The sequence below is a fragment of the Rhipicephalus microplus genome, chromosome 5, assembly GCF_043290135.1.
Source record: "Rhipicephalus microplus isolate Deutch F79 chromosome 5, USDA_Rmic, whole genome shotgun sequence".
NCBI classification, from domain to species: Eukaryota; Metazoa; Arthropoda; class Arachnida; order Ixodida; family Ixodidae; genus Rhipicephalus; species Rhipicephalus microplus.
Genome location: NC_134704.1, coordinates 202495126 through 202521813, shown reverse-complemented (window position 1 = coordinate 202521813; position 26688 = coordinate 202495126). Strand labels below are relative to the sequence as shown.

Here is a 26688-nt window from a genome sequence, read left to right as displayed (position 1 = left end):
GTGCGGAGAGAGAGCCGAAAAAGTAGTTGTATAACGTACAGTGCCGCCAGCCTATTCTGCACCATTGACATACCAGCAGCAGAACATAACAGGGGCCAAAGAAGAGGACAAGCTTGCTTTGGTTTTGCCATCTGGGGTATTAGATTCCAAAGCCACAGTTCAATTATGAGGCACACCACAGTAGAAGTTCACCTATGACAAAGATAGGTGACCTCAGTAGGTGAGTTCTGAATGCAGTGACTTGGTAACAGGGCCCGTCAACGCAGGACTATCGTTAAAGTGAGGAGGCCTGTCAGGGTAGCAAAATCGTAACAGAGAGAGGACCCGTGAAGACATACTGTGGCGCCATCTACCGGAATCCTTCTGTGACATATAAAACGACATCACGTGCTGCCGGCTGTGCAACGTGTTTGACAACTCCTGTAATTCAGGCTGTTCTGCTGTGGCTCTTCTCGCTTCACAACCATCAGTTGTGTTTGTATTAGCTGCGTTGTATTAGCTGCGAAGCAATGTATAGTGTCTCCAACAAAGATTTTTAGCGGGCCATCGTAAGGTCATTTCCACGCCATGCATTTTCGACGGAGCACATGCGCATGGCGCCATGGACACACAACGTGAAGAGGCGTTCCATTAATAAGTGGGTTCTTGTTAAAATGATCTAGTAATCTGCAAGTCCAAGCATTCTCACTTTGCGCGAATGTTTATGTTTTTGACGCAAGCCTAATGGCGTGCACCTGTCTCATGCTTTTGCACGGAAAGTGCCCGGCCGTGATGATAACGTTTTGATCACAATGGACTGCCTCGCAGGATTCACGGCAACACCTTTCCCAATAGTTGTTGGAGAGGTATTAAGTGGCTGAAGGAAACGGGGATGCTTTGGCATTGGTTAAATTCGCTTGACTTTCCCCGAGGGCATCTAGAGCTTTTTTGCACAACATATTACTCTTCACAAGAACCGTGGTTTTTGCGACCTTTCACTTTCACCAGAATTATTACTGGATGATTTTTTCAAAAGACATGTATTTGAATAGGTCAAAGTTCACCCACATATATTTGGTCTCCCAAATCCTCACTTTCACTGCACGCGCTTCTATGCGCGCAGTGTATTGACTGATGTGATGCGCGAATGTTGCCATCATACCTGCTCTCATCATTTGCTCTACTACTAAATACAATTACCGTATTTTGTTTTCAGTGACTCTACTGGTCTCTGGCATCAACCAATTTGTTTACCAGCAGCTGAGCACATCACGGCTGCTAACAAAGGAGACGTCCGGATATGCAACGCAAAATTACAGCATTAAAACAAAATCGTTCTCGACGCCCTAAGCTGCAGACAGCTGGAAAAGGCCCGTCTGCCTGGTGTGAATAAATCGCAAATTTCTATGTGTAGTAGATTTCCTGAAATTTCCACATCATAATCAACGGTATCAACCCCAACGCAGTACAAAAAGTATTTTCGCAAAAGTGCTTGCCGCACACGCAATACTTAATGCTCGTTTGTTTTCTTTTCTTTGTAAGTTATTGAACATCCATCATCTTGGTTTTAGCGTATGCACAAAAACTCGCACCAGGGTGAGAAGTAGATACCGCATCATGCACTCCTTTAACCATAGAATGGCAGAACAGAATGGTTGCTGTAATTATACTCTTTGGAAATCGTGCTTTCTAACCTGGTACAAATAAAGGCAATCAATTCCTATGCCTACAGATCTGCAAAGTACACCGTCATACATACCGAACATTTCATCTCCAATCCCAGGTGTGAAATCTTTGCGGATAGACGCACGTTAAAAAAAAAAGTGGCTGCTGACAGGGCTACACACTTGAGGATGAATGCGGAGTTGTTTCGCCAATTTCAGTTTTATCCGTGAAGTGTATGGGTGCAGAGACATTTTGGAGAAACTCATTTACATTAGAACTCACTCGAATGCATCTGGTACTGCGACAACGAGCGTATAAACAAACCTGTATGCTATAAAATGAACTGGCTCTGAGTTGCAACCAAGCACGCCGCACTGACGGCAGAGGCGAGCCCTGTGATGCCGTTTACTATGTCACAGTGACAGCAGGGCTGGCCTCTCCAGTGGTCGCCCTCGCTCCCAATAGCGAAGAGCCCTGTCACAGTAAAGCAATGACTACAGTGAGGGGGCCTGTCACCGTAGTGTAATGGTAAAAATGAGAGGGCTCATCGCTGCAAACTTGTAGTCATTTTAGACACCACTGTCTAGCTGTTCTGGTGGCGTTGTGAGCTGATGCGCAGTTGGGGGAGTGGTCGTGCCGCAGGTAGTCAGTTGTAATTTTCGTTATGAAATGTCTTACTTCTTTTTCTTTTTTTACAACGTAATGCGGCAAGAAAATTATATCGCTATATGCGGCAGTTATTAGATAGCCCTACCGTAAGGATTTCGTGGCGCAGTGTCGTTGGTATTCGACTTTGGTTCAAATCACACTCTTTTTTTTTCTGCTTTCAGGTATTGTTTCAAGTACTGTTACTTTTCTTTAAATGGTAATTTGGTTAATCACCGAGGGTATAATTATCGGTTTTTTTATGACCAACGTGAAAGGAAGACCTTTCCCCGATGATATCCGATTGATACTACCCTGGGCGAGCAGATTCCATTGTATGTGTGTAAATTAACTTTATTACAACCACTCTCGGCAGGGTTTTCATCCCTTTGCACTGATACCGTAGGTACAACTAATAATTTTTTACACATATTATGATGTTTCCAAATCAATGCAATCCACATATTTTTCGTGTCACTGTGTAAAAGCGACATATATATGGGCTGATGCCAAATGATGTACAGGACAACATAGAATGTGTTCCAACCCTGAGGGTAGTGTAGTTGGACAGTATGTTTCAGTAAGTCTCAAATCCACAATACATGTGACTGCCACTTCAGGTCTACTTCACCTGAAATAGCAAACAGACTTTATGTCATCGAATCGGCTCCTTTAAACAAGGGGATATGCACGTCGCTTTCATCCCATAGTGTGCTATTACTACGCAAACGTAGACAAACATCAGAACTCTCGGTGGTGCGGTAGATACTCGCGCAGTGGTGTGCTCTCTGCAGCTTCTCCCCATCCCGAGATGACGCTTGTCCTGTAAGAGCTAAATGTGTTCCATAGTGTTATCGAAAATTAAAAATCGAGCGTGGAAGGCGTGCGCGTGACCAGTCATCTGGCTGTTTTAGTTTAAAAGAAAGAGAAAAGTTCAGTTTCTCAGCGTAAATCGAACTGAAGCCGTGCACCAGCAACGCATCATGTTGCACACAAACAGTGTACCTACAGCGCCTTGAAAATACAAAGCAGTAGGATTGTCAAACAACCGGCAAAAACAACAACTTGATTTCCTTGCAAAACAAAAAGCAAAATTACGACTCCTTGAAAACAGTAACGTCAATATTGACGCATTACCCTGAGAAAGAAGTAAAATAGCAAAACGAGAATTAGAACTGCCAACTTTCGGCACGACTGCTTTCCCAACTGCACATCAAACCACTGCACCACCGGAACAGCTAGACGGTGAAGCCTAAAACAACTGCAAATTTACAGCAACGAGCCTCCTCATTTTGTCATTGCTTTGCGGTGACGGGGCCAATTGCTATTATGACGACCCCTCCCTCGCTATTACAATTTCACTATGGTGGCGGGCGCTGTCAACGTAATCACGATTACCCTACACTGATGGGCCCTGCCATTCTAACCACAGTGCTGCGTTGACGGGCCCTGTCACCATAGTCAATGCCGTTCTGAATACAATCATCTGTGATGTTGCCTATTAAGAATACAATTATTAGTAATAACTACATGCACAAATAAAACATTCACAAGCAGTGCCAAAAAAGAGGCAGAATGCTTACGTGGTGTTACCTTATAAGAATACAATTATAGAAATGACTACATGCACAAACAAAACATTGACAAGGAGTGCCAAAAAAGAGGTAGAACACTTACATGCCCAAAGAAAGATGCATGGGAAAGAAAGATGAGCAGAAAAAAAGGGGCCAGAAGAAGATGAACGCATCTAAGTACCCCCGGTAGAGCAAAATAAGAATGTCATATGCATTTTCTTTCATCCCCAAGAAGGCAAAATAAGAACGCCATATGCATTTTCTTTCATCCCCAAGAGAGCAATTTGTTGGGATAACTGAAAAGCAAACAAAGCCCGCCCTCACCTGATTCCCTGAACCCTCAAAGCACCACCTGTTTGCAAGTGCAGCAGATCACCTCACTCCTTTGGTCCTGCTTGACTTCTGGAGACTCACTCACAGAGTTGTGCTCACCGGCCCCCACAAAACTCCAACTCTCCTGCACATAGACGACAAGCATGGCTTGTAGCTTCCCGTAAATTTGCATGTGGCCACTTGAGAACACATTTTTTTTTCTTTGATAAAAATTCTCAAGCCTCTTTTCCATTTTGCCCTCAAATTCTGCCTCATTATGACAGCTGGAAGGGTTACTAACCTCATTAGTGTTTGCAGTTGGACACTGGTGCCGGTTACAGTTCAGCCCTGCAAGCTTAAAGCAATTGATTGATTGATTGATATGTGAGGTATAACGTCCCAAAACTACCATATGATTATGAGAGACCCTGTAGTGGAGTGCTCCAGAAATTTTGACCACCTGGAGTACTTTAGCTTGCGTCCAAATCTGAGCACACCGGCCTACAGCATTTCTGCCTCCATCGAAAATGCAGCCACTGCAGCCGGGATTTGATCCCGCGAACTGCGGGTCAGCAGCCGAGTACCTTAGCCACTAGACCACCGCGGCAGGACAAGCTTAAAGCAAATGGAGCATGAAATGTACTTGTTTCACACAGTTTTGCTTGAGCTTGCACCATAATTTTCATTCGTGGATTAAGCTACAGCCCGATTACCTCGAGCATGTGAATGATAGATTTATTGAGGCCATTAATGATATCTAGAATTGTACATGCCAAAACCACATTAGGATTGTTAAACACCATAGAGGAGGGCTCGGCCACCCGGGGTTCTTCAACGTGCACTTACATCGCACGGTGCCTCTACCGTTTCCCCTCCATCGAAATGCGACCACTATGGCCTTTGAGTCAGTAGCTGAGCACCGTCGCCACTGAGGCGGACTGTTGTTAAGTACATAAGGCTACATGCACACACGCACACACACAAGTGTTTACTAGGACATTACTTTATTATAAGTCTACAACATATTGAAGATAGAGGCGGAAATGTTGTAGGCCCGTGTGCTCAGATTTGCGTGCACGTTAAAGAACCCCAGGTGGTCGAAATCTCCGGAGCCCTCCACTACGGCGTCTCTCATAATAATACAGTGGTTTTGGGACGTTAAACATCACATATCAATCAATCAACAACATAGTGAAGATTCCAACTCATGGGTAAGCAGAAGCTTCCTTTGCATCATTCACAACAGACCACAGGAGGACCAGTGAAGTAAGGGGTGTTTATAATTCACTAAAGGTGTACCATGATGCATTTGCTTCATCCCCACAGCAAGTCCATTTCTCGTGGTGCACTGAGAAATTAAACAAATGGTGATTGTTACTGAATACGACGTGCAAGGTAAGTTTCTTGAGAATGCCCCCTACGGTCCCCCAAAGCTCTTGTCCTATGCCCTGAAACTGTCTTTAGCAGGCTGAGTGGCCATTGTTGTGGGAAGGAGGTTGTGTTTACAACCCAATGCCTTCAAGAACAGAACGACAAGAAAGGAACAAAAAGAAGACAATGACGAAGACAACGACCCTTTGTTGTCGTTCTGGTCTCGTGCTATAACAATCGTCATTTCGTACCAACTAGCCCAAACCGCCACGCCTTCAAGAAGGCTGGGAGGTTAATCGGAAGAAAAGCGTCCACTTTGGTGGCCTGCACAGGGTAAGAGGAAGCAGAGAGGGGAAATGAAGAGAGAGGCCACAAATGGCCATAAAAAGATGCTGCAATGAAAGCACAATTGTGCTGACACTGCAATTCATCAGTAAATCCACGACAGTATTGCCCTTGGCTTTAATGATGCCTCAAACTTAAGTACAAATGCGAACCAGAGCTTGCAAGGTCACTCTGCATGTAATAAAAATGGTCAAGTGATCTAAACGCTGTTCCATGTACCTGATCTTGGGGGTCACATCCTTTACTGACTGAAACGTTATGCCACCTCCCACAAAAAATAACACCAATCCACAGTTCACACTTTTATCACGGAAAGACACATACAACCTAGAGCACTGCACGTGACCGAGCCGACCCGAAAGTTCGAGGGCCAGGTAAGGCAATGTTGGATCGAGCCCAGGCCAAGCTTGCGCCTATGAGCTTCTGTCTCGAGTCGGTCTCAGGCCTGAGGCAGGCCCGTATTAGGCCTGGGTCTCATATACCAGGTGTTTGAACAAATTACATAGAGGAGGCATCCGCACGCTATCCACAGCATTCCCTTTACTTTGGCACAAGGCATCTTCAAATGTGCACAAGCATTATTTTTGGCAGTAATTAAATAGATTAAGAAGTTGACTTTTCACACAATTTAAAACCATTAACTTATCATAAAGGCTATTTTCAAAGTGAATGGCAGATGGGCTGTTTGGTGCACCGGTTTCAGTTTTGCCAGCTAAATCTGTCAGATTTCATCACTCTGCGCTGATCTCCAGTGGCCGCCTTTCAAAAATTTGGAAATGGCTATAGACTATTCGTAAGCTGTAATTACGGTCATAATTAGTGCACATAGAAGCTATCATCATTCTTTTCATCTGCGGTGACATCTTCGACTCTTCAAACACGGATAATCTTCACAGATTTTGGCATTTAGGCAGTGGCGGTCACGGCGGCTGGAAGTCCATTCCACTAAACAACATTCTTCGTTTACGCAGGTGTTTCACGTGCACCAATTGTGCAAGTTACCTGCTATCGACAATCGTGGCTATCGAGGATTTCCTCCGGGTCCTCAACACGTGTGCTCGAAATAACCAGTGAACCAACGTCACCACCTTCTCAAGACAATCAACCGGAAACAGCTCTGCACCGTCGCAGACCAACAAGACATCTACTGGAGACCCTAAATAAGCCTGACATGGTTTGGCTCTGATTGCATTTTGGCAGTGGCGGTTACGGCGGCTGGAAGTCCATTCCACTAAACAACATTCTTCGTTTATGCAGGTTGGTTGAGCACTGTTTTGTATTATCAGTTTGCTTTTTTGTTGCCGTGGTCGCTGCTGCCAATAGTTCAACTGTTTCATTTTTTTGCATGATGCCCTCTAATGCAGAATTGGCATGTGAAGTGCAACATCTTTGCACTGAGATCTCGCAGCTTCGTGAAAGTGTGTCAGTCATGAATGCTTTCTACGAGAAAACGAAAAGGAAACAAGATTCTGTCACTACTGAAAACAAGTCTCTACAGACACTTAATGATCAGTTGACTGCTAAAATAACCGACATGAAACAGCTTTCACGAATAAACATCATCGAGATAAAAGGTGTGCCCTGAAAGAAAGGTGAACATTGCACCACCATTCTTTATAAAATGGGCGATGTAATCGGATGTCCTGTATGTCCCACTGATACTGATGCAATTCACCGGGTGCCTGCAAAAAAGGACGCAAACATAATAGCTAGATTCTGTTCCCGGAACAAGAAAAACGAATTTCTGAGTAAAGCACGCAAGGCTCGCCTGACAACCCAGGCACTCGGCTTTCCTCAATCAGAAAGTGCAAGCATATACATAAATTACCATCTGACGCCTGAGAACAAGAGACTGTTCGCACAAGCGCTCTCTCTGAAAAGAGAAAAACACTGGAAATTTCCATGGGCTGAAAATAGTCGTATCAAGGCAACGAAAAACTGAGGATAGCAGAGTCCACATTATCTCCAACATTCAGCACCTGTCTGTTATTACGGAATAGTCACTAGTCATCAACCAAATGGCAGTTATCAAACTAACATGGCATTGAATGATTATGTGTCACTAGATAAATTAAGTGCATTATTCTCAATGTGTAAAAATAGTACAAAGTTCATTCATTTTAATGCACAATCAGCACGTAATAAGGTAGATCAAATAAGCACTTTCTTGATAACTCTGTCCTGAACCTGAATATCTTATGACAACTGAGACATGATACCGAAATGAAACGGAAGTTTTGATACCTGGCTATGCAACTTACTTTTTGAACCGTGCCAGAAAATGGGTGGTGGCGTGTTGTTGATGGCTAAAAATTCCATAATATGTTAGTTATTTGATTCAAGAATTTTCCCGCATCACTGATGATTATGTAGTTCTGACTGTACCATCACTGATGATTATGAAGTTCTGACTGTACAAAGTGACCATTCCATTATCGGTGTTTTATATCGCCCTCCTAGTGGCAATAAGACAAATTTCCTAGAATTCTTAGATTCATATTTAGGTTGGGCTGGTGGCACTGGTTGTAAGCTAGTCCTTGCAGGTGATTTAAATATCGACCTTGCTAAATCATCAAAGTCCAGTTTGAGCTGTGTCACATAATTGAATCCAATGGCTTTGCAAATGTTATCGCCACTCCGACTCGTATTGAACAAAATAACGCTACATTACTAGACGTGTTCATTACTAACATAGAAGCTACAAACTCTTTATCTGGCATACTGAGTGCACCCATTAGTGACCATCTTCCCATATTTATGGTTACAAAGGAAACAGCGTGTCATTCTCATTCATAACAAAAACAATCAATAGTTTTTCAAAATATTAATGAGCACACATTATCTGCATTTCGCAGACAGATATCGTTGACTGATTGGTCAGACGTTATTTGTGAGCAGGAACCTGATCGTGCCTACAACTGTTTCCACGAAAAACTAACAAAAATTTATAAGCAATGCTTTCCGTACAAAGAAAAGAAGCCTGCGCATCAATCTTGCATCAAGGAAATAAAAAGTAAAAATAAACTATTCAAACACTTTTTGATAAATAAGAATGAAGAGACGCTAAAACGTTTCAAAGACCAAAGAAACAAAGTTAACAGTAGGCTGCGCCACGAAAAGTGAAAGTACCTAAACAGCACCTTCAACAATGAAGTAATGAACAAATCGGAGCTAGCTTGGTCAAGACTGACCGAGTTCCTTGGCCGTAAAGGTAACAACTTTCAGCCCACTGAGCTTGTGGTGAACGGTGGCACTATTCGCAATGCTGATTTAGCTAACGTGTTCAATGACTTTTTTGTGTCCTTAACAAAAAAAGCGCACAAGCCAGATTGTACTACACATTTATCAGACAGTACTCCTGAGAGCCCGTTTTTGGCACCGACAGTAGCCAGCGAAATTGCCCACGTTTTCTCGTCTGTAAAGAACAGCACATGTTGCGACGTATATGATATTGAGATTAGACCCATTAAACACATGCTGGACCTCATTGCTGAATTATTAGAACATATCTTCAACTTGGTACTTTAAACTGGAATCTTTCCACAGAAACTGCAAGTGGCGAAAGTAATCGCGTTGTACAAGGCAGGGGATAAGAACTCGCTTAACAACTACCAGCCTATATCTATACTGCCAGTATATCTATACTGCCAGTATATCTATACTGCCAGTAATATCAAAAGGTTTAGAAAAACTGATTCACAAACGTATGATTTCCTTTTTAGATAAACACCATATCATCACTTCATCACAATTTGGATTCATGAAAGGCCGAACAACTGAGCATGCTCTCCTAGCACAGAAGGAATTCATATTAGATGCTTTTGAACATCAACTACACACACTAGGTATCTTTATAGATTACTCAAAGGCGTTCGATACAATAAATCATGTCACACTTTTACAGAAATGCAATCACTACGGCTTCCGAGGTGTCTTTCTGGAATTAATTGAATCTTACTTAAAGTATCGTAAGCAGATGGTGGTCATCAACGATTACACCTCCAATTTACAAGCAATTTTAGCAGGTGTGCCCCAAGGCAGTATACTGGGACCCCTTTTATTCTGTGCATATATTAATGATATCGTAAACATTGACGCATCTGTAACGTATTTTATATAGGCAGATGACACAACCTTACTTCTCACTGCTCAACACTATAAAGATTTAATCGATGATGCAAACCTGGTATTATTAAAGCTAGCATCCTGGACATGCAATAATTTTTTAAAATTAAACATTTCAAAAACGGGAGCTGTTCACTTTAGGCCTAGAAATAAACCACCACCTTTGCATGCCCCGCTAATGCTCGGCACCTCGGAACTTCAGATAGTACAGAGTATTAAATGTCTAGGTGTAATCTTCGATGAACATATGTCATGGAATTCCCACATTGAAAAGCCGTCTTCAAGTTTATCCAGAATAACTGGAATCTTGTCTAGGGTGCATTTCCTGCTTCCTCAAAAAGTTGAACTTCTCATCTATAAATCGTTCTTCTTATCACACACAAATTATTGTCATCTGGTCTGGGGCACAACAACATTAACGAACATTCACAAATTAGATGTCATACAGAGAAGGGCAACTCGCACCATTGCAGATGTTCTGTATGGAAGTCACACGTCACCGCTTTTTGAAGAAATGAACTTATTAACCCAACCAGATTACTATCAAACAAGTCTTATGAAACGCAATTACACAGGACTGAAAAGTGATAACTTTTTGGGCACACTTGCTCGTATAAACCGGCCGACCCTTTTTTATAACACTCGTCATGTTCACACGTGGTTTCTTCCACGCACGTGCACGAACTACGGCAAGGAGATGCTGCGCTTTCTATTGCCGTTCCATCTAAATCAACTAACACTATGAAAATATTGCTGGAGATGCGTTTTTGTCCTACCTGTGTAATGCCATTTTATTTCTTTTTTCATTTGTACACTCTCATTGATCTTTTATGTGATTATCAAAATTGAAGTTGGTACATTGTTTTAAAGGTCTGTTTCACTTGCATCATCTGTCTATATATGTTCATATGTAAATGTTTATGCATTCCTTTACAGTACTATTATGCATTCCTTTACAGTTCTAATTGAGCGACATAGTGTTGTCCGATTCATTTTATACTAAAATGTACACTCGCCTATCCCTGCCACTTTGTACGAGGTCGTGGTCATAGTCAAGCCCGTGAAGAGGCTTTTTGACCCCGGCCCTCAGCATACCAAATGATGGTATGTTGGAATAAATAAAGTTCAAAGAAGTAATCATTGCAGAAGGTAAACCATTGGCGGATGCAGTTGTTTTTCCAAGCACCACCTGTGAACCCCCGAGTTTGTCTTCCGATTGAATCAGAACGATTGTGAAAAGTAATACCAAGTTACAGAGGAGTCCGTTGGATGTCAGTTAACAGAGCGGTAATCGCCATTCGACCCTCCAAGAACCATCATCCGTCGAGGAGCAAGTTGGACAATATGCAAGCAGTCATATTTGCGTCCTGCAAAGAGTAGTCTATGAGAGGAGGATTTCTCTTACTTGTCACAACAGGTTTTGGAACTCGATACCCGTGGTATTGCTGGAAAGACATTCCCAAAGCAGGACATCGACATAAGAGGGTTCAACGCAGCCATCGATTTCCGAAATGGTCACGAAAACGTTGCGCTACCAAGGACAATAATGAAGGATCATGGCAGTATTGCCATTTCTTTGAAGGAAGGAACAGTTCAACCCTGGGCAAAAAGTATGAAGCCACACAGCAAAAAATAATTACACCATGTCCCACTAAAGGAAACCATGTGAAGATGGAAAGGAGTGGGGCTAACACTTACACTGGTGGCAAAGTTGATGCTGGTGCTCAGCGTGGCGGCGTTGTGCAGGAGAGAAACCTGGGGAGGCATAAAATACACAGTCATGGACCAGTGTTTCCTACTGGAACATGCTGATCACTGCTAATAGGCAATCAGAGACAGAGACCTGCAGTCCATTTTTAGATAACGCACACACTGCAAATTTTTTTTTTCAACAGCGTACACGGGATTATTATTTTGTTAAGTTTTATTGGCGCAAGGGCATCTAAGGCTAAAGAGCGCCAGTACAAATGTTGTTTCATTTCAAGTTATTAGTTTAAAACTTAAAACAAATGATGTGTAGCAAATATCTACGAACAATTTAAAAAACGGTGCATTTAAAAGAATGTCACTTTGTTAAAAAATCTTCATTTCGTTGGCTGAAGTCTGTGATCATAAATTAGTCTGCAAGGCCCAAGACCCTCGCAGCTGAAGTCCTTGCCTGAGCAAGAACTGCGAAGGCTCAGACATACTTTTTATGCACCAGGCGGTACCTCACACTTGAGGCACAGCCCGGTGGCTAGGATGGAATGATATTATTGTTAAAAATTTGACTTTCCTAAGATAATGAAGAAGTCTCTTAAGGTCAACCACTGCATCAAGTGATAAAAACAGCGCTGGATGAAGTGGGATATGATATCGATAGAGCTCCCTGAAATGGGTCAGTCGTGCTTCGTGAAGCACAGGACATTGTATGAAGACATGCAAAACGGTTAGACTCTCTCCACAGTGTATACATGTAGGTGGATCAGTGCCTGCCAAAAGGTGTTTATGTGTGGCATAAGTGTGGCCTATTCTGAGCCGTGTTAGAGCGACTTCGGCAAACCTGTTGAGTTTTTGTGGGATAACTTTCCTCAGTTGGGGTTTTACAAGGTGGAGTTAGTTGTCGACTTATCTGTCCCATTCAGCTTGCCAGTGGTTGCGTAGACCTCTACGTACAACAAGTTTTAGATCTACAGCAGGAACAGAGGTTATATCTATGATTTGCCGACCAGCGGCTTTTCGTGCATTCTTGTCCACTATTTCATTGCCCGCAATTCCAGAATGACCTGGAACCCAGCAAATACCAATAGAAAGCTTTAGGTCATAGGCTGCATAGATTTCGTTAAGGAGCTTGTTGAAAGTAGGGTTCTTGCTGTACTTGCGACAAGACAGGGCCCTGACAACACTTAAAGAATCTGTGTACACTACAGACTTTCGTATCTTGTGTTGTTTAATGTGTTGTATAATAATCAGGATACCATAGGCTTTCGCAGTGAAAATGCTGGTATGTGTATGCATGGTTCTGGTGTCCGAGAACTTTTGTCCACAGGCTGCACAAGATACAGATATTTGAGACTTGGAGCCATCAGAGAAGAATGCGGTTGAACGATATTTGTGTTCAAGGGCCAAGAAATGTTGCTCAATGAGTGCACTTAGAGAATTTTCCTTTATGATGTCTTTGAAAGACCAGTCACAAGTGACTGGAGACTGCTGCTAGGAAGGGATGTGTTTGACATGGTCACTTTCCTCTATGTCATTGAAAAAAATTGCAAGTTTTTCTACTGCAGGTCTTATTGCCAATGGAAACGGTGGGGCGATAGAAGGACGGTTTAGGTATAACTGGGAAGTAGACACATCGTTCATAAGTGTTTTGCATGGGTGCTGCTTCAGAGACATGATCTTAATTGCATAGTTGACTCCTAGATCGTGCGCTGATAGTCCAGTGGCCACTGATCTGACTCTGCATAAAGGCTGTGAATAGGGCTGGTACGGAAGGCACCAAGTGCCAGCCGGATACCTAAGTGGTATACAGAGTCCAACATTTTCAGTGCTGTCCTTGAAGCTGACTGATATACTATGCATCCATAGTCTATGCGTGACAGAACCAGGCTTCGAAACAGAGATATGAAACAGTGCCTGTCTGTCCCCCACGACTAATGCGATAAAATCTTTAAAAGGTTCATGGTCTTGAGACATTTTAACTTCAGCTGTTTTATGTGCTGGATGAAGGTGAGTTTGGAATCAAAAATTACACCGAGGAATTTTTGTTTTTTCGCGATGACTATGTTTTGTCCATTCATTAGTATGCAGGAGTCAGGATGTACACCTCGTCGTCTCGAGAAAAGCACACTAGTAGTCTTGTCAGTGTTAAACTTAAAACCATTCTCATCAGCCCATTTTGCAAGACGGTTATTACCTAACTGTATCTGGCGTTCGCATACAGTCAAGTTACACGATTTGAAACTAATTTGCATGTCGTCCACGCATACAGAGTACGATATCGCAGGTGGAATAACAGAGCGAAGCGAGTTCATTTTAACTATAGTGTGCAGCTTAATACTCCTCCCTGCGGCACTCCATTTTCTTGAAGAAATGTGCGCGATAACACAGTGCCTATTTTTACACGGAACTTCCTTTCAGACAGGTAATCTTTTGAGATGGTAATCAACCTGCCACATATTCCGAAAGACAGTAGATCTTGCAGGATTCCATATCGCCAGGCAGTATCATATGCCTTATCAAGATCAAAGAAAACAGACAGACAGTATTGATTGCATACAAACGCGTCACATATGTACGACTCGAGGAAGACAAGATTGTCAGTTGTGGATCTAGCTGTACGGAAACCAGACTGGCACGGGTCCAATATGCCGTTGTATTCCAAGTAATAGACCAAGCGGCAGTTAATCATTTTTTCAAACACTTTGAGTAGGCAGCTTGTGAGGGCGATAGGCCTGTAACTATTTACCGAAGAGGGATCTTTGCCCTGTTTAAGGATCGGTAGTACTATGGCCTCTTTCCAAGCAGAGGGTATTTTGCCGGTATTGAAAATCTTGTTGTAAAGTGCTAAAAGGCAGTTCAGGGTTTCATCAGGGAAATTTCTGATTATTTCATAGATAATTGTATCAGAACCAGGAGCAGAACTTCCACAGGAACCAAGGGCAAGCTTCAGTTCATATAGTGTTAGTGGTTTATTGTATCCGTCTGATACAGGCTTGTTCCCGCACAGAGGTACACTTTCAGCTATGCTTTTGTGGCGTAAGAACTTAGTGGTATAGTTTTCTGAGCTTGACATTTTCTCGAAGTGTTCGCCAAGAGCGTTCCCCTGTTCTTCTATTGTATCACCGCAATCATTCACCAAAGGGAAGAGATTTGGGCCTTGTCCTTTAAGCTTATGCACCCTATTATAAACGTTGCTGACGCCTGTGTAAGAGTTTATTGAGAATATGTAATGCGTCCAGCTTTCCCCTTTGGCTATACAGCGAATACGCCTGCCATTCGCTTTGGAACTTTTAAACGTTATCAAGTTTTCTGCTGTTGGGTAGCGAGAAAAAGTCCTTTATGCTTTGTTTTGCAGTTTTTTAGCAATTTCAGACTCCCGATTCCACCATGGCCTTTTGTTAACCTTATCATTCCTGGACTGCGGTATGCACTCTTTTGCACAAGTAAGAACATATTCAGAGATATAGTTAGCCATCCCTTCTACTTCCAAATGGTCTACCTCTTCGAAGTGTAGTGTACATAGCTCTCTGAATTTCACCCAGTTTGCAACATCAAAGTTCAACTTTTTAGGATAAGACGGCCTGTCATCCCATTGTTTTGTTACTAAAAGAGTTGGAAAATGGTCACTTCCATATGGATTATTAATAACTTTCCAATCTAAGTAAGGTAGGAGTGACGGTGACCCAATGGCTAAATCTATGTATGAATATGTATTGTGTGTGGTACTGAAGTATGCTGGCTCTGTCTTATTGAGCAGACAGGCTCCAGATGCGAGAAGAAAGTTTTCTATTGCACGACCTCTCGCATCACATTTGGTATCCCCCCGTAGCAAACTGTGAGCATTAAAATCTCCAATTAACGCATATGGTTCTGGAAGCTGATCAATAAGCTTTTCGAACTCTGTTTTTTTGAATAGTTCGTAGGGGGCTATGTAGATCGAGCAGATAGATATAAGCTGGTTGAATAGAATAGCGCGAACAGCCACAACCTCAAGAGAGCTTTGTAGCACAATGTGCTGGCATGCTACGCTTCTTTGTGCAATGATGGCCACACCTCCAGAAGAGAAATTGCCACCATTTCGATCTTTACGAAAAACCACATATTGATTTAAGAAATTCACATGAGTTGACTTTAAATGAGTTTCTTGAACACAGAACACTTTTGGCTGATAGTCATTAAGCAAGTCTTTGATATCATCTAGGTTATTAAATAGGCCTCTGGCATTACGCTGTAGTATTTGTGTGGTCATATTGAGAATAAATGTATGTGTCCTGTGTTCAGAAGAATGTTCTAAAAATATGGGTTAAAGGGGAGGCTACCCTTCAGGTTACCGACCCCTTTGATGGAGCGGTTACGGGATGTTTCCCTTTTTTACTGTGCTCCAAGGAGCTCTGATCTTAGGGCGTCGACGACGCTGGTGTTCGTTCATCGGTTTTCATTGCCTTCTCCGAGGCACTGGAAGGTCGAGGAACGGGCACAGAGACTTGTGTCTCCGGCCTTAGAATTCGATTCAGCTTCGGGGCCTGTTGAGCCGAGGCCTGCAGACCCACCTTTGATGTTGGTGGCGCAGCAATAGCAGCAGCCACCTGGGGGGTGGACAAAGTGTCTACTGGGCCACTGTCGGCGACCGCAGTAGACTGCCAAGGCACTTGTGGCACTACCCACCGTTGCACCACCTCGGCAAAACTGGTGTGATCAAGGTATGACAGACGATTCCTTACTTCACGAAATGTTATGTTTTCTTTTACTTTTAGTGAGATGATCTCTTTTTCGATCTTCCATTTAGGACATGTTCTAGAGTAGGCTGGATGACTTCCATCACAGTTCACACAATGAGGAGATGATTCGCAATCGTCTGACTTGTGTTCATTGGAGCTGCATTTGGCACATGTCTGCTTTCCCCGGCATGTCTGCGATCCGTGCCCATACCGCTGGCACTTATAGCACCGCTGAAGGTTCGCTGAAGGTTTGGGATGTACGGCCTCACGCGAAGTTTGATGTAGCCTGCATCTAGTGTGGCAGGAAGCACACTGCTGTCAAAGGTTAGTATTATATGCTTAGTACAGATCTGCTCATTTTTCCGGTGAATCAATATTCTTTCAACCTTTATGACATTTTGATTCTGGAATAAGAAGTTCTTCATCACTAAGGTGCAAAAAGTCATCTTCTGATATTACACCATGGCTCAAGTTCATTGTCATATGTGCAGACACTGTGACTGGTACGTCACCAATGCATTTGAACTCAATCATTTTCTCAAATTGATCTTTGTTCTTAAGTTCAAGTAGCAAATCACCGCTAGTCATTTTCTGGCCTTGTAGCCTGGTCCAATGGTGTTTCCAAGGCATTTCGCCACCAGGAAAGGAGACAATTTGCGAGCAGTTAGGATGCCCTAGCTATGGATCACATGGTATTTTGGAAATATGTCATTGCTTTTCCGGAAAAAGTGGAAGGGTGCTTCGGTGCGCCCTCTTTTTTGAGGGCGATCAAGGAGTAAAGTAGCTTGTTTAGCCATGGGAGTAGTGCGTGTGTTCGGCGACAGCGCCAACCGCCCACCACAGAGCCCAACACGGGGACGCGGCAAGACTTGAACTGCCTGCACAACGTTAGCTATACGCTGTCACTACAACCGAATATAGCATATCCAAGATTGGATACCTACACGAGGTTAACCCTTGCCGCCAGGAAACAATGAAGTAAACGGAAAAGAGAAGAGGACAGGATAGATTTAAAGAGGAGAAAAGACGAAGATGTAGGGAGGGAGAGATAGAAAAAGGCGACTGCCGATTTCCCCTAGGCGGGTCAGATCAGAGGTGCCGTCTACGTGAAGCCGGGGCCAAAGGGGTGTGTTGCCTCTGCCGGGGGGCCTTAAAGGTCCAATCCCCCAGCGTCAGCTCAACCCCCAAGATCCCCTTTTCCCCGGACATGGCAAAGCCACGCACGGCTAGGCGTGGGAGGGAGTAAAAACTCCCCCTTTAGCTCGGGTCCGTGGTGTCGCTACACACCAAACGCCTACTTGTGCAGGCGCCCCTGCGAGAACAGCGCACAAGGAAAACTTCCTACTGACACTATCTTGGAGATCAAGATCTAGTGCCTATATACACGAGGTGGCCAGAGAACAGTTGTGCAGCGTATCAGTCGGTTTCCTTTAATCAAGAAGCTATAAGACGGTTCCTGCGTCAGCATTGCGAAACGAAAGAGGGGGGGAGTAAGAGAAGAGGGAGAGAAGTGGACGTGCATGCGCCATAAGGGTGTTCACGCCACACACCAGAATGAGTTCGACCCTAAGCTGCTTCACAACTGAAACGGACAAGTGGAGAAGATAGCCACTGATGAAATGTCAGAAGTAATCCGCGAAACGTGTATGACAAGAACCCCCGTTGTATTTGTCGCCTCTTCGAAGAAAGCAGAAGAGTACCCTTCAATGCCCAATTTGAAGAGAGAGCTGAAGACAGACACTTTTGGCTCTCTCTTTAACTCTCCCTTCAACAATGTGACAACTTTCAAAGACAGCAACTAGCCTGAATGGCTGCCACCATATCAGCGTCATGCACACCTTCAATCAAGTGACATGCATTGATGCCGTTGTCATGGTGGCATTCATGGCAGTCTTGCTGAGCTATGTAAATGGTTGTGGTCACTAAGATGACACCTATGTGTTTAAAAAGTGTGCATTAACTGTGATGCATGGTCGCGATTTTTGCTCAATGCTCGCTCAACAGCAACAACATCTTTTTAAAAGACAGTGTGTCCTGATCGAAGTTGCCTAATGTCAACAGTGTCGACAGTGTTTGCGCCTGTGGCTGCGGGAGAGGCTTTACCGTGAAAAGCATATACTGTCATCGTTAAAGGTGTGCAGATTAGCGCAGTGCATATACTTGAAGTGACATTGCGGCTAACCCATCTCTGAAGGCTTTTTGTCCTTTTATCGCACAGAGTTTCATATTCCGATAAGGAAGACACGCTCAAGACAGATAGTCGTGAAGTCGAGGCTTTTGAGACACCTGCATACCAAAGACACATTGTTTAGGGCTTCTTTCGCTTTTTAATGTTCCTTTCGCTTTTTAAAGCATCGTTGTCGCCCAATTTCGTCGATGTAGCTCTCATCACAGTCCATGCAGTTGACCTTCTAGGGGCGTGCGATCCTTTGTTTAGGGAACAATTTCGCAAGTATGTGCATGTGTTTAAATGTAGCTCGAACACCCAAAGACCTGGATGAATTGTCCTGGCTTTTGGAAAATTTTTTTTCAAGCCCAACATCTTGTACGGGCGTCATTGGCAATGTCGACAAGCAAGAAATCTCGATGAAAGCAAAGAATAAAATTCACAGCTCAAGTCAAAATCAAACGTGAGCATAGTGCACTGCAGTCTGGTATTCTACCACCGAGCCAGCCAGCGCTTGAAACTGCTTTCGAAGATAAAATTATAGAAGTATATCGGGTCAATACAAATTGTGATTACAGTGTTGGCTCTCTGTATGTAAGCAATGTAATAACCACTACGTATGAACTCCTGTGACCCAGCAAGATATATTCAAGCATTTCTATACACTGACAACACCTGCTTAATAATATGAATATTATCACATTGTAAAGTGTACTTTATTGTGACAAAAGTAATGCTTGTTCTGTAATGCGAGCCACAAAGCAGGTCATTTCTTATTTATTGCATGCCAATGTATTTGATGCACCCAGTAATCCCCCATTTCCACAACTACTCAGTTTAAATAAAGATGTCGGAACATTGGGCTCAAAGCAGACAATGCCACATAGGCAGTTACTCGCTGACTGCTTTACATGAAATTAGTGACCCCAATGCATGAGATTTAGCAATTGTTTTGAAGTTGTGGTTGGACTATGGTTTCACCCACCACCGATTAGTTTTCCTTACAAAGTGACTGATGGCTCCGTTAGCCATATTGGAGCAGAAGCTATCTAAAAAGTCATCAGTCAGCTTCCATTAGTCGACGCAAAAGTATAGTGTTCCATCTTTCTCTTTAACTAAGATGACCGGTGATTATCAAGCACTGTTGGAAGGCTCGATGATGCCGTCGTCTAAGCGTTTCTCGCACTTGCGGCAAGGTTGCTGGTGTATGGGGCGCGCGTTTTGGTACATGATGATCCGGTGCCGAGAGATGGAAGTCTGAAGAACCTTAGAAAAGCTGGCGAAGCATGAGTGGAATTCAAGCAAAAGCTTCTGAAGTGCTGTCTGGTTCTCAGACGATAGGTCAGAACATATGTTGATATTGCCCAGTGGCGTATCGGCGGTCTCCACTGCTTCAGATGTAAAGCCATTTCGAACGTTCGGTATTTCACCTGCAAATGCTAATGAAGTACCGCGAAGAAGCTGTCGATGTTCGTTACCAAAACTCACAACAAGCAAGTGAGATTGGCCATCGCAAAGCTGTATAATACTCTGATCTGTACTAACACCTTGGGTCAGCCAGTGAAATAGAAGTACACCAGTCGTAAATTGGCCGCACCGTTCCACTTGTTCAAGGTAGCCACGCGCTCGAAGTCGGCCAACCAGTCTTCATCACCGTCTTCATTCTCAGTGCCATAGAACGGCTTCAGCATATGCGGGCTCACCAGTGTGTAGTGGTTCACTGTTGTGCCTTCCATACCGGTTGCGGTGGTCTGGACGGGAGAGCTAGTCATACCGGTTGAAGTGGTGCAAACTGTAACATCGGCGTCCAGAGGTAATCCCCCTGATCCTGCGGCTGTCCTGATGCACAGGTTGACTGGCACAGCACTTGTAAGGCGACTCCCTGGAGGGGGTGTGCAGCGTCCATGTGAGCTACACAGCACCTTCAATTGGCACGCCCCTTTAGAGGTCCAGGTGAGGTTTATTGGACGTAGGGGTAGAGCAGCAGGACTCTTGCCAGACACCTGGCTTCGCGCGAACTTAAGAGACGAATAGCACGTGCACTTCTTGTGTGCCCTGTGCCTCTGAATAGGCATGTTGCCCACTATCAACTACGGGTCGCAATATTCATTCCCTTGTCTTCATAGTTTTCATGGTTGACAGCAAGGGATGGTACGTTTCACTTAATTACTTGCGCTTTTCTGGTGCAATTGAAGGCCCTTCTACCTTCCTCATACAGCAAGCAAAATCCTTTTTCTAGCTACAACATTTTGCTGTCATTTTCGTCAGACATGGGCTCCTTGCCACTCCTCTTTACACCATGGCATGAACGTCAAACCATTGTTTAATCATCTTCATAAGCAATATTGTTAAGCTCTATTCTCTGAAGCTGCAAATGTTCATATCACAACTGGTTTTCTCGAAGTTGACACTATGCTGAATTCACGTAGGCAGAGAATATCTGTACAGCAGGGAGCACATTCATACTTTCTCTAAGTTGATGGGTAAACAAGCTTCCTCGTAGTATCTCGCCAAAGTCAAGGTTTTATCCATTTAGAATTTATGGACAAACTTTCCAGTAATCATGTCTGTGCTGTCTGAAAGAGCACGTTCCAGCAACTGGCTGCGCATGCTTTTGAGAAGAGAACAGGTCAAAACTCAGAAAAATGGCTCTACCTGAGTAGGGTACTTGACACCCACTTCATGGGCACAGCTTACAAGTCTCAAGCACCACAAAAGAATGTCACCAATCAGACCTTATTAGTCTCGACACTTAGATACAGTGAGGTGGAGGTGCCCTCATGCCACGGTGCAGCTCATCAGGCAAAAATTATTTCACTCTAGGCCCATTGCAAGGGCCGTAGTTTAGCTGTGCTTCGCCCTAGTGGTGCCCTGCCTGAAGGAAGCATTCTTTGTTTCACGTTGGTTTTCTTTTTTCCCATTTTCTCTTTCCAGTTTCTCCCGTGTTTATCTTTCTATTCTATTTTTTCTTCTTTATTTCTTTTAATCTTATATGTGGTTTATGTTGTCATATTTCCATAGCCGTAAGGTGTACACTTTACATCATCGTCATAAGGTAAGAAAGGATATGCTAAAGTTGGCTATGCTGTGTTATGCCAAGCGATGACAGCTTGGTCCCTGCAGTTAAATGAGAGCTGCTTTGACTGCAAGCTCCTGGAGAAAGCTCATCGGACCTTGGGATGCCTGCAAAGTGGGTGAGCCATCAACTTCAACAGGCACAACCAAAGGATCTGCTTCGACAAGTGCGAGAACTGTGCATGTTGTGAATATGACGACCTATATAGATATTGTGTGACATCCATGCATTCGAGCCTATGCCAATGTGGCATAACAGACATCAGTCAAGAAAACTGCCAATGCAATGAAGAATGGACTGCTTCCGTGTTCAGTATTTTTCAATTTCGTATTCATACAATTTTTTAGGGTCCTGAATTATACATGTCAGTGCCTTAAGGATCCCTAGGCAGCATTGCAAAAAAATGCTTGAGCAGATTTTAGTACCACTTTTAGATGAATTCTTAAAAACTAAGATGGCAGCACTGTTGGTCCACCATTCCACCATTGTGAAGTCATTGAGTGTCTATCCTTGAAATAGAATCATGTAACTACACAGGGACACATGTTCACAGTTGATTGATGTGGTGTTTAACGTCCCAAAACTACCATATATATGATTGTGAGAGATGTTGTAATGGAGGACTATAGAAATTTCGACCACCTCGGGATCTTTAGCGTGCACCCAAATCTGAACATACAGATCCACAACATTTGTCGCCTCCATTGAAAATGCAGCCGCCGCAGCAGGGATTCGATCCTGAGACCTGCGGGTCAGCAGTGAAGTACTGCAGCGGGGCCATGTGTGCATAGTTCAAGTATCATGAACGACCAATGTCCACAACACTTCTTGTATGCAGTGCTTTGTTTTTTAACACGATCACATTAAAACCATACTGTGCACCATCAGTGCTAAAATGCCTTCTTGCTGCTGTCCTAGCATTTGTTGCAAATGATTGCTGACATAAAGAATCTGAAACCAGGGGGAGAAAAAGTTACAAGAGACCTTAAAGGAAAGTCAAACATGGACTTTACGTAGAGTCCCAAACAAACACTTTGCATGTGTCATTTTATAATTCACAGTAAAGAGATCAAGCTGTTTCGATTTTCTTTTGATGCCTATCAGCAACTCACACTGGCTGAGATGTATTCTTACTGATTCTGAGAAAACATGAGATAGGGTGCAGTACAGAGCAGGAAAGCAGAAAAAGCAGTATGGAATTTCAATGCCCCAAAGCGGCTCGCGTAAGTCCTCTGTATTCTCCATGGGTGAGGCTGTGAATACAAAGAACGCATGCGTACACAAGGGATCCTCAGCCACGAAAGCTCTCTAATAACAATAACGTCAGAAGATGTGTCATTTCACATGAACCACCATGCATTTATACAAAGCTGCTTTTACACAACTTATTAAATCGCGGGAAATAATGTGTCCCCGAGACAGAGAGGGGCCAATGTCCGCATTCGCCACGGTGGACATTTCTAGACGGTTTGAAAAAGACATGCCTTTTGTTTTAGTTTTTTTAGAAATGGAATGGTGAGGCCGCTTACACGTTGCCTCGGTAATAACTGCTATTTTAGTCTTTTTCTTCTTTTTTTACGAGCGCGAACTCATTTTGCATGCTTCAAATTTGATCAAGTTCGATACGTGCTCTGTGAAATAAAAGGTGGCGATATGTGGGGCTTAACGTCCCAAAACCACCATAAGATTATGAGGAACGCCGCAGTGGAGGGCGCCGGAAATTTCGACCACCGGTTCTTTAACGTGCACCTAAATCTGAGCACACGGGGCATTTACACCTCCATCGAAAATGCTAAAATTAAAGGTCATTTCGGCAATACAGTTACGTAGTTTTTAAAAGGCACGAAGCGACGACCCGAAGGTGGTGACGCGCTCTTCGCGACCACCCAGGGGTCACCGAAGAGGGCGTCACTTCGTACTTACTTCTCGGCAGCGGTGGCGAGAACGTCTGGCGCTGAGTGAAGCAGGACAGCAGCGATATTCGCACGAGCATGGCCGAAGAGGTCAACACAAACCATATCGCCCCTACCGATTCCGTGCTAAAGTGCGGTCAGTTAAGGTCGAGAAGGAAAGGGTAATAAGATGGGTTCATGTACGCGTACTACGTACCTCGCTGCACCTGACACACGGTGGTAGCGCGAACGAGCTGCTGTAGCGGCGTCCCTGCTGGACACAGTGCGAAAGTAACATTTATCCGGAAAAGTGGTCAGTGGGTCAGTCTCACACTCGTGGAAACACAGTCGAAACTGAACGCCAAAAAACACACACTACTTTCAGCTCGCAAATCACCTCAGAAACAAGGTCACAAGGCTGTCACTCGAGTATCACAAGAGACCATATTTAAGGGAACATCACAACCAAGGTGATCACTACAGCCCATGGAGGAACAACAACGTATCCTTTAATTAGGTTCCCTGACGAATGGCTCATGTTGCTACAGGAGTCGCCCTGCCTTCGCGGTGGCGCTCGTGACCAACATCAGGTTCCTAGAATGTAGTCTCTTGTTATTGAGGGAGATAGTTTGGATTTTAGATTCAGCTAGGAAAAATCAGCAGTCATGATTTTTAATGATAACGAAGCTAGTGAGCTTAGAATACAGAAAGTCACGCTAGAGGTAACAGATAAATACAAATATCTGGGCGTATGGATAAACAATGGGACCGAGTACCGAAGGGAACACGAAATAAACGTGACGACTAAAGGTAACAGGAATGCAACGGTGATGAAAAATAGGGCACTGTGGAATTACAATAGATATGATGTTGTGAGAGGAATATGGAAAGGAGTCATGGTTCCTGGGCTGACGTTTGGCAATGCGGTCTTGTGCATGAGATCAGAACTTCAAGCAAGATTATAAATTAAGCAACGTGAAATAGGTAGGTTTGCTTTAGTAGCTCACGGGAATACACCAACTCAGGGAGTACTAGGTGACATGGGATGGACATCATTTGAGGGCAGGAAAGCTAGCAGCAAGTTAAATTTGAGAAGCGATTGAGAGAAATGGGGGAGGAGCGTTGGGCTAGGAATGTTCTCAGCTACTTGTACATAAAGAATGTCGATACAAAATGGAGGAAGCGAACCAGGAAATTGACTGGTAAATACTTGGAAAACAGCAGGCGGCCAAACCAAAAAGAACTATCAGTTAAGAAGAAAGTGAAGGAAACGAAGACTGACATGTGGAGAATCGGCATGATTAAGAAGTCCGCACTAGAAATCTATCGACCTTTAAAGCAGGAAATTGCCAAAGAAAGGATCTATGATAATACTCGGGGTAGATCTCTACTGTTTGAGGCCAGGACGGGAGCATTGCGAACCGAGACATATCGGGCCAAACACGAAGGGGTAGACATAGTATGCAGTGCGTGTGGATAGGAAGAAGAAACTGCCGAACACTTGATAATGTTCTGTAAAGGGCTTCACCCTATAGTTCAGGATGATGGCGCAGAGTTTTTTAAAGCACTGGGGTTTAGGAACAGGAAGGGCAAAATAGACTCTAAGCGGGTAGACGTACCTAGAAGGAGGTTATCTGATTGGCGGCTAAAGTCAAGGCACGAGTGACAATGAAACCCTTCACTGCAAAGTACCCGTCCAACTTTACTATTTAAAGGGAAAAAAAGATAAATCTAGTGGTTAGTTCACTAAGTATTGCGGCTAGGTGACGTTAGCCGCCCTATCTAAAGGGTACAGCCACACACATCCATTCATACATCCATTCATCTAGGTTCCAGAAGCGACATTACATTCCAGCACCGTTACTGGATGAATGAATGAATTAATCGATGTGGCTGCATACTTTAGATGAGAGACTGAATGGATGGATTTGGCTGTATCCTTTAGATCAGGCGGCGGCTATTGCCACCTAGCCGTATTACTTAGTGAACTAACCACTACATTTATCTTTTTTTTTAATAGTGAGGTTGAGGATTCGTACTTTCGCGATCAATTGTGCTTCGAAGCAGGCTGGTCCCAACGTGAAAGGATCGACTTCTGCATCTGACACATGGCCCGACCTCGGGCAAGTCAAGTCAAAGCCCATGTAGAGTGTACTGGTAGGCTGTCATAGCGGAGTCTCTAACACTGGTGAGTGCATTGGGCATGATACACGTGGTGATGAGGATGAGGACACTGTGTCAAACTTTTGAGGAAGGGCACAAACGTGGTTGATTGAGCTGTGTTGACTGCCTTGATACTGTTTTTATTTTTTCAGACTATACGTGGACTCGAACGCCTGACAAAGCTGTCAGTTGGGATTAATTACTGTTAAATAAATTTCAGTCAACAAGCTTTGTTTGTTTTGTCACCTCTCTTGATTGATACAGTACATATACACGAGACCTCGCAGGTGTTTTTTCTTTTGATGTATGGAAATATCATGAAAACATGTAAATCCTAAGTAGTATCACTGCCCACAGTATAGAACCGGCCACGCAATCGCTGTTCCGAAAAGATACTCAAAAAGTCCTGAAGTGTTGTTTTGAGGATGTACTGAGGTTGTTATGTGTATGGACGGGATTAGTGCCATTCTAGTACCTTAAGAGGACATTCTGAGGGCGTCATATTCTCCTCACGGAGGCATACTGAGGACGTCCTGAGGTTGTGTTTGTGTTGTCTAGGACGTTTGGACTTACGCAATTAGTCGATAAACCTACGCGTGACAGCGATAACTCCCTTCATATTCTTGACCTTGTTCTTACTTCTGAGCCTGAAAGAGTGTCCCAGATGACGTTCCTACCAGGACTCAGTGACCACTTAGTAATCCATGCGTCCTATTCTTGTAAACTACACCATTCAACAAAAACAACAAAAAATATAACGCTGTATGATAAAGGCAATTACTCCGCTATAAACTCGGATCTCGAGCAATTCGCTGATTTCTTTCTTATCGACCTTTCAAAGCGTTCGGTCGAAGCTAATTGGCTGCTATTCAAAATTAAAATGTTATATCTATTCATTAAGCATGTGCCCACGATTACCGTAACCGAGAAAAAGTCATCCCCGTGGTTTAACATC

The 26688-nt window shown here is 43.6% G+C and overlaps 1 protein-coding gene across 7 annotated transcripts in view; it reads right to left on the bottom strand.

The window, feature by feature from the left end:
* The window catches only part of LOC142818098 (uncharacterized), a 39599-nt gene extending 14235 nt beyond the window's left edge, over nt 1-25364 (bottom strand). The window contains exons 1-4 of one of the 7 annotated variants that reach the window (XR_012895562.1): nt 23788-25363; nt 11715-11771; nt 4477-4523; nt 4188-4320 (exon numbers count right to left, since the gene is read on the bottom strand). Coding sequence is in view for 3 of the 7 variants with exons in the window: in XM_075896401.1 (XP_075752516.1) it covers nt 4204-4320; nt 4477-4530; nt 11715-11771; nt 23788-23868 (309 nt within the window). In the remaining 4 variants the exon portion in view is untranslated. The other 6 variants (XR_012895564.1, XM_075896401.1, XM_075896402.1 and 3 more) reach the window with 6 other exon arrangements.
* Nucleotides 25365-26688: the final 1324 nt, after the last annotated feature.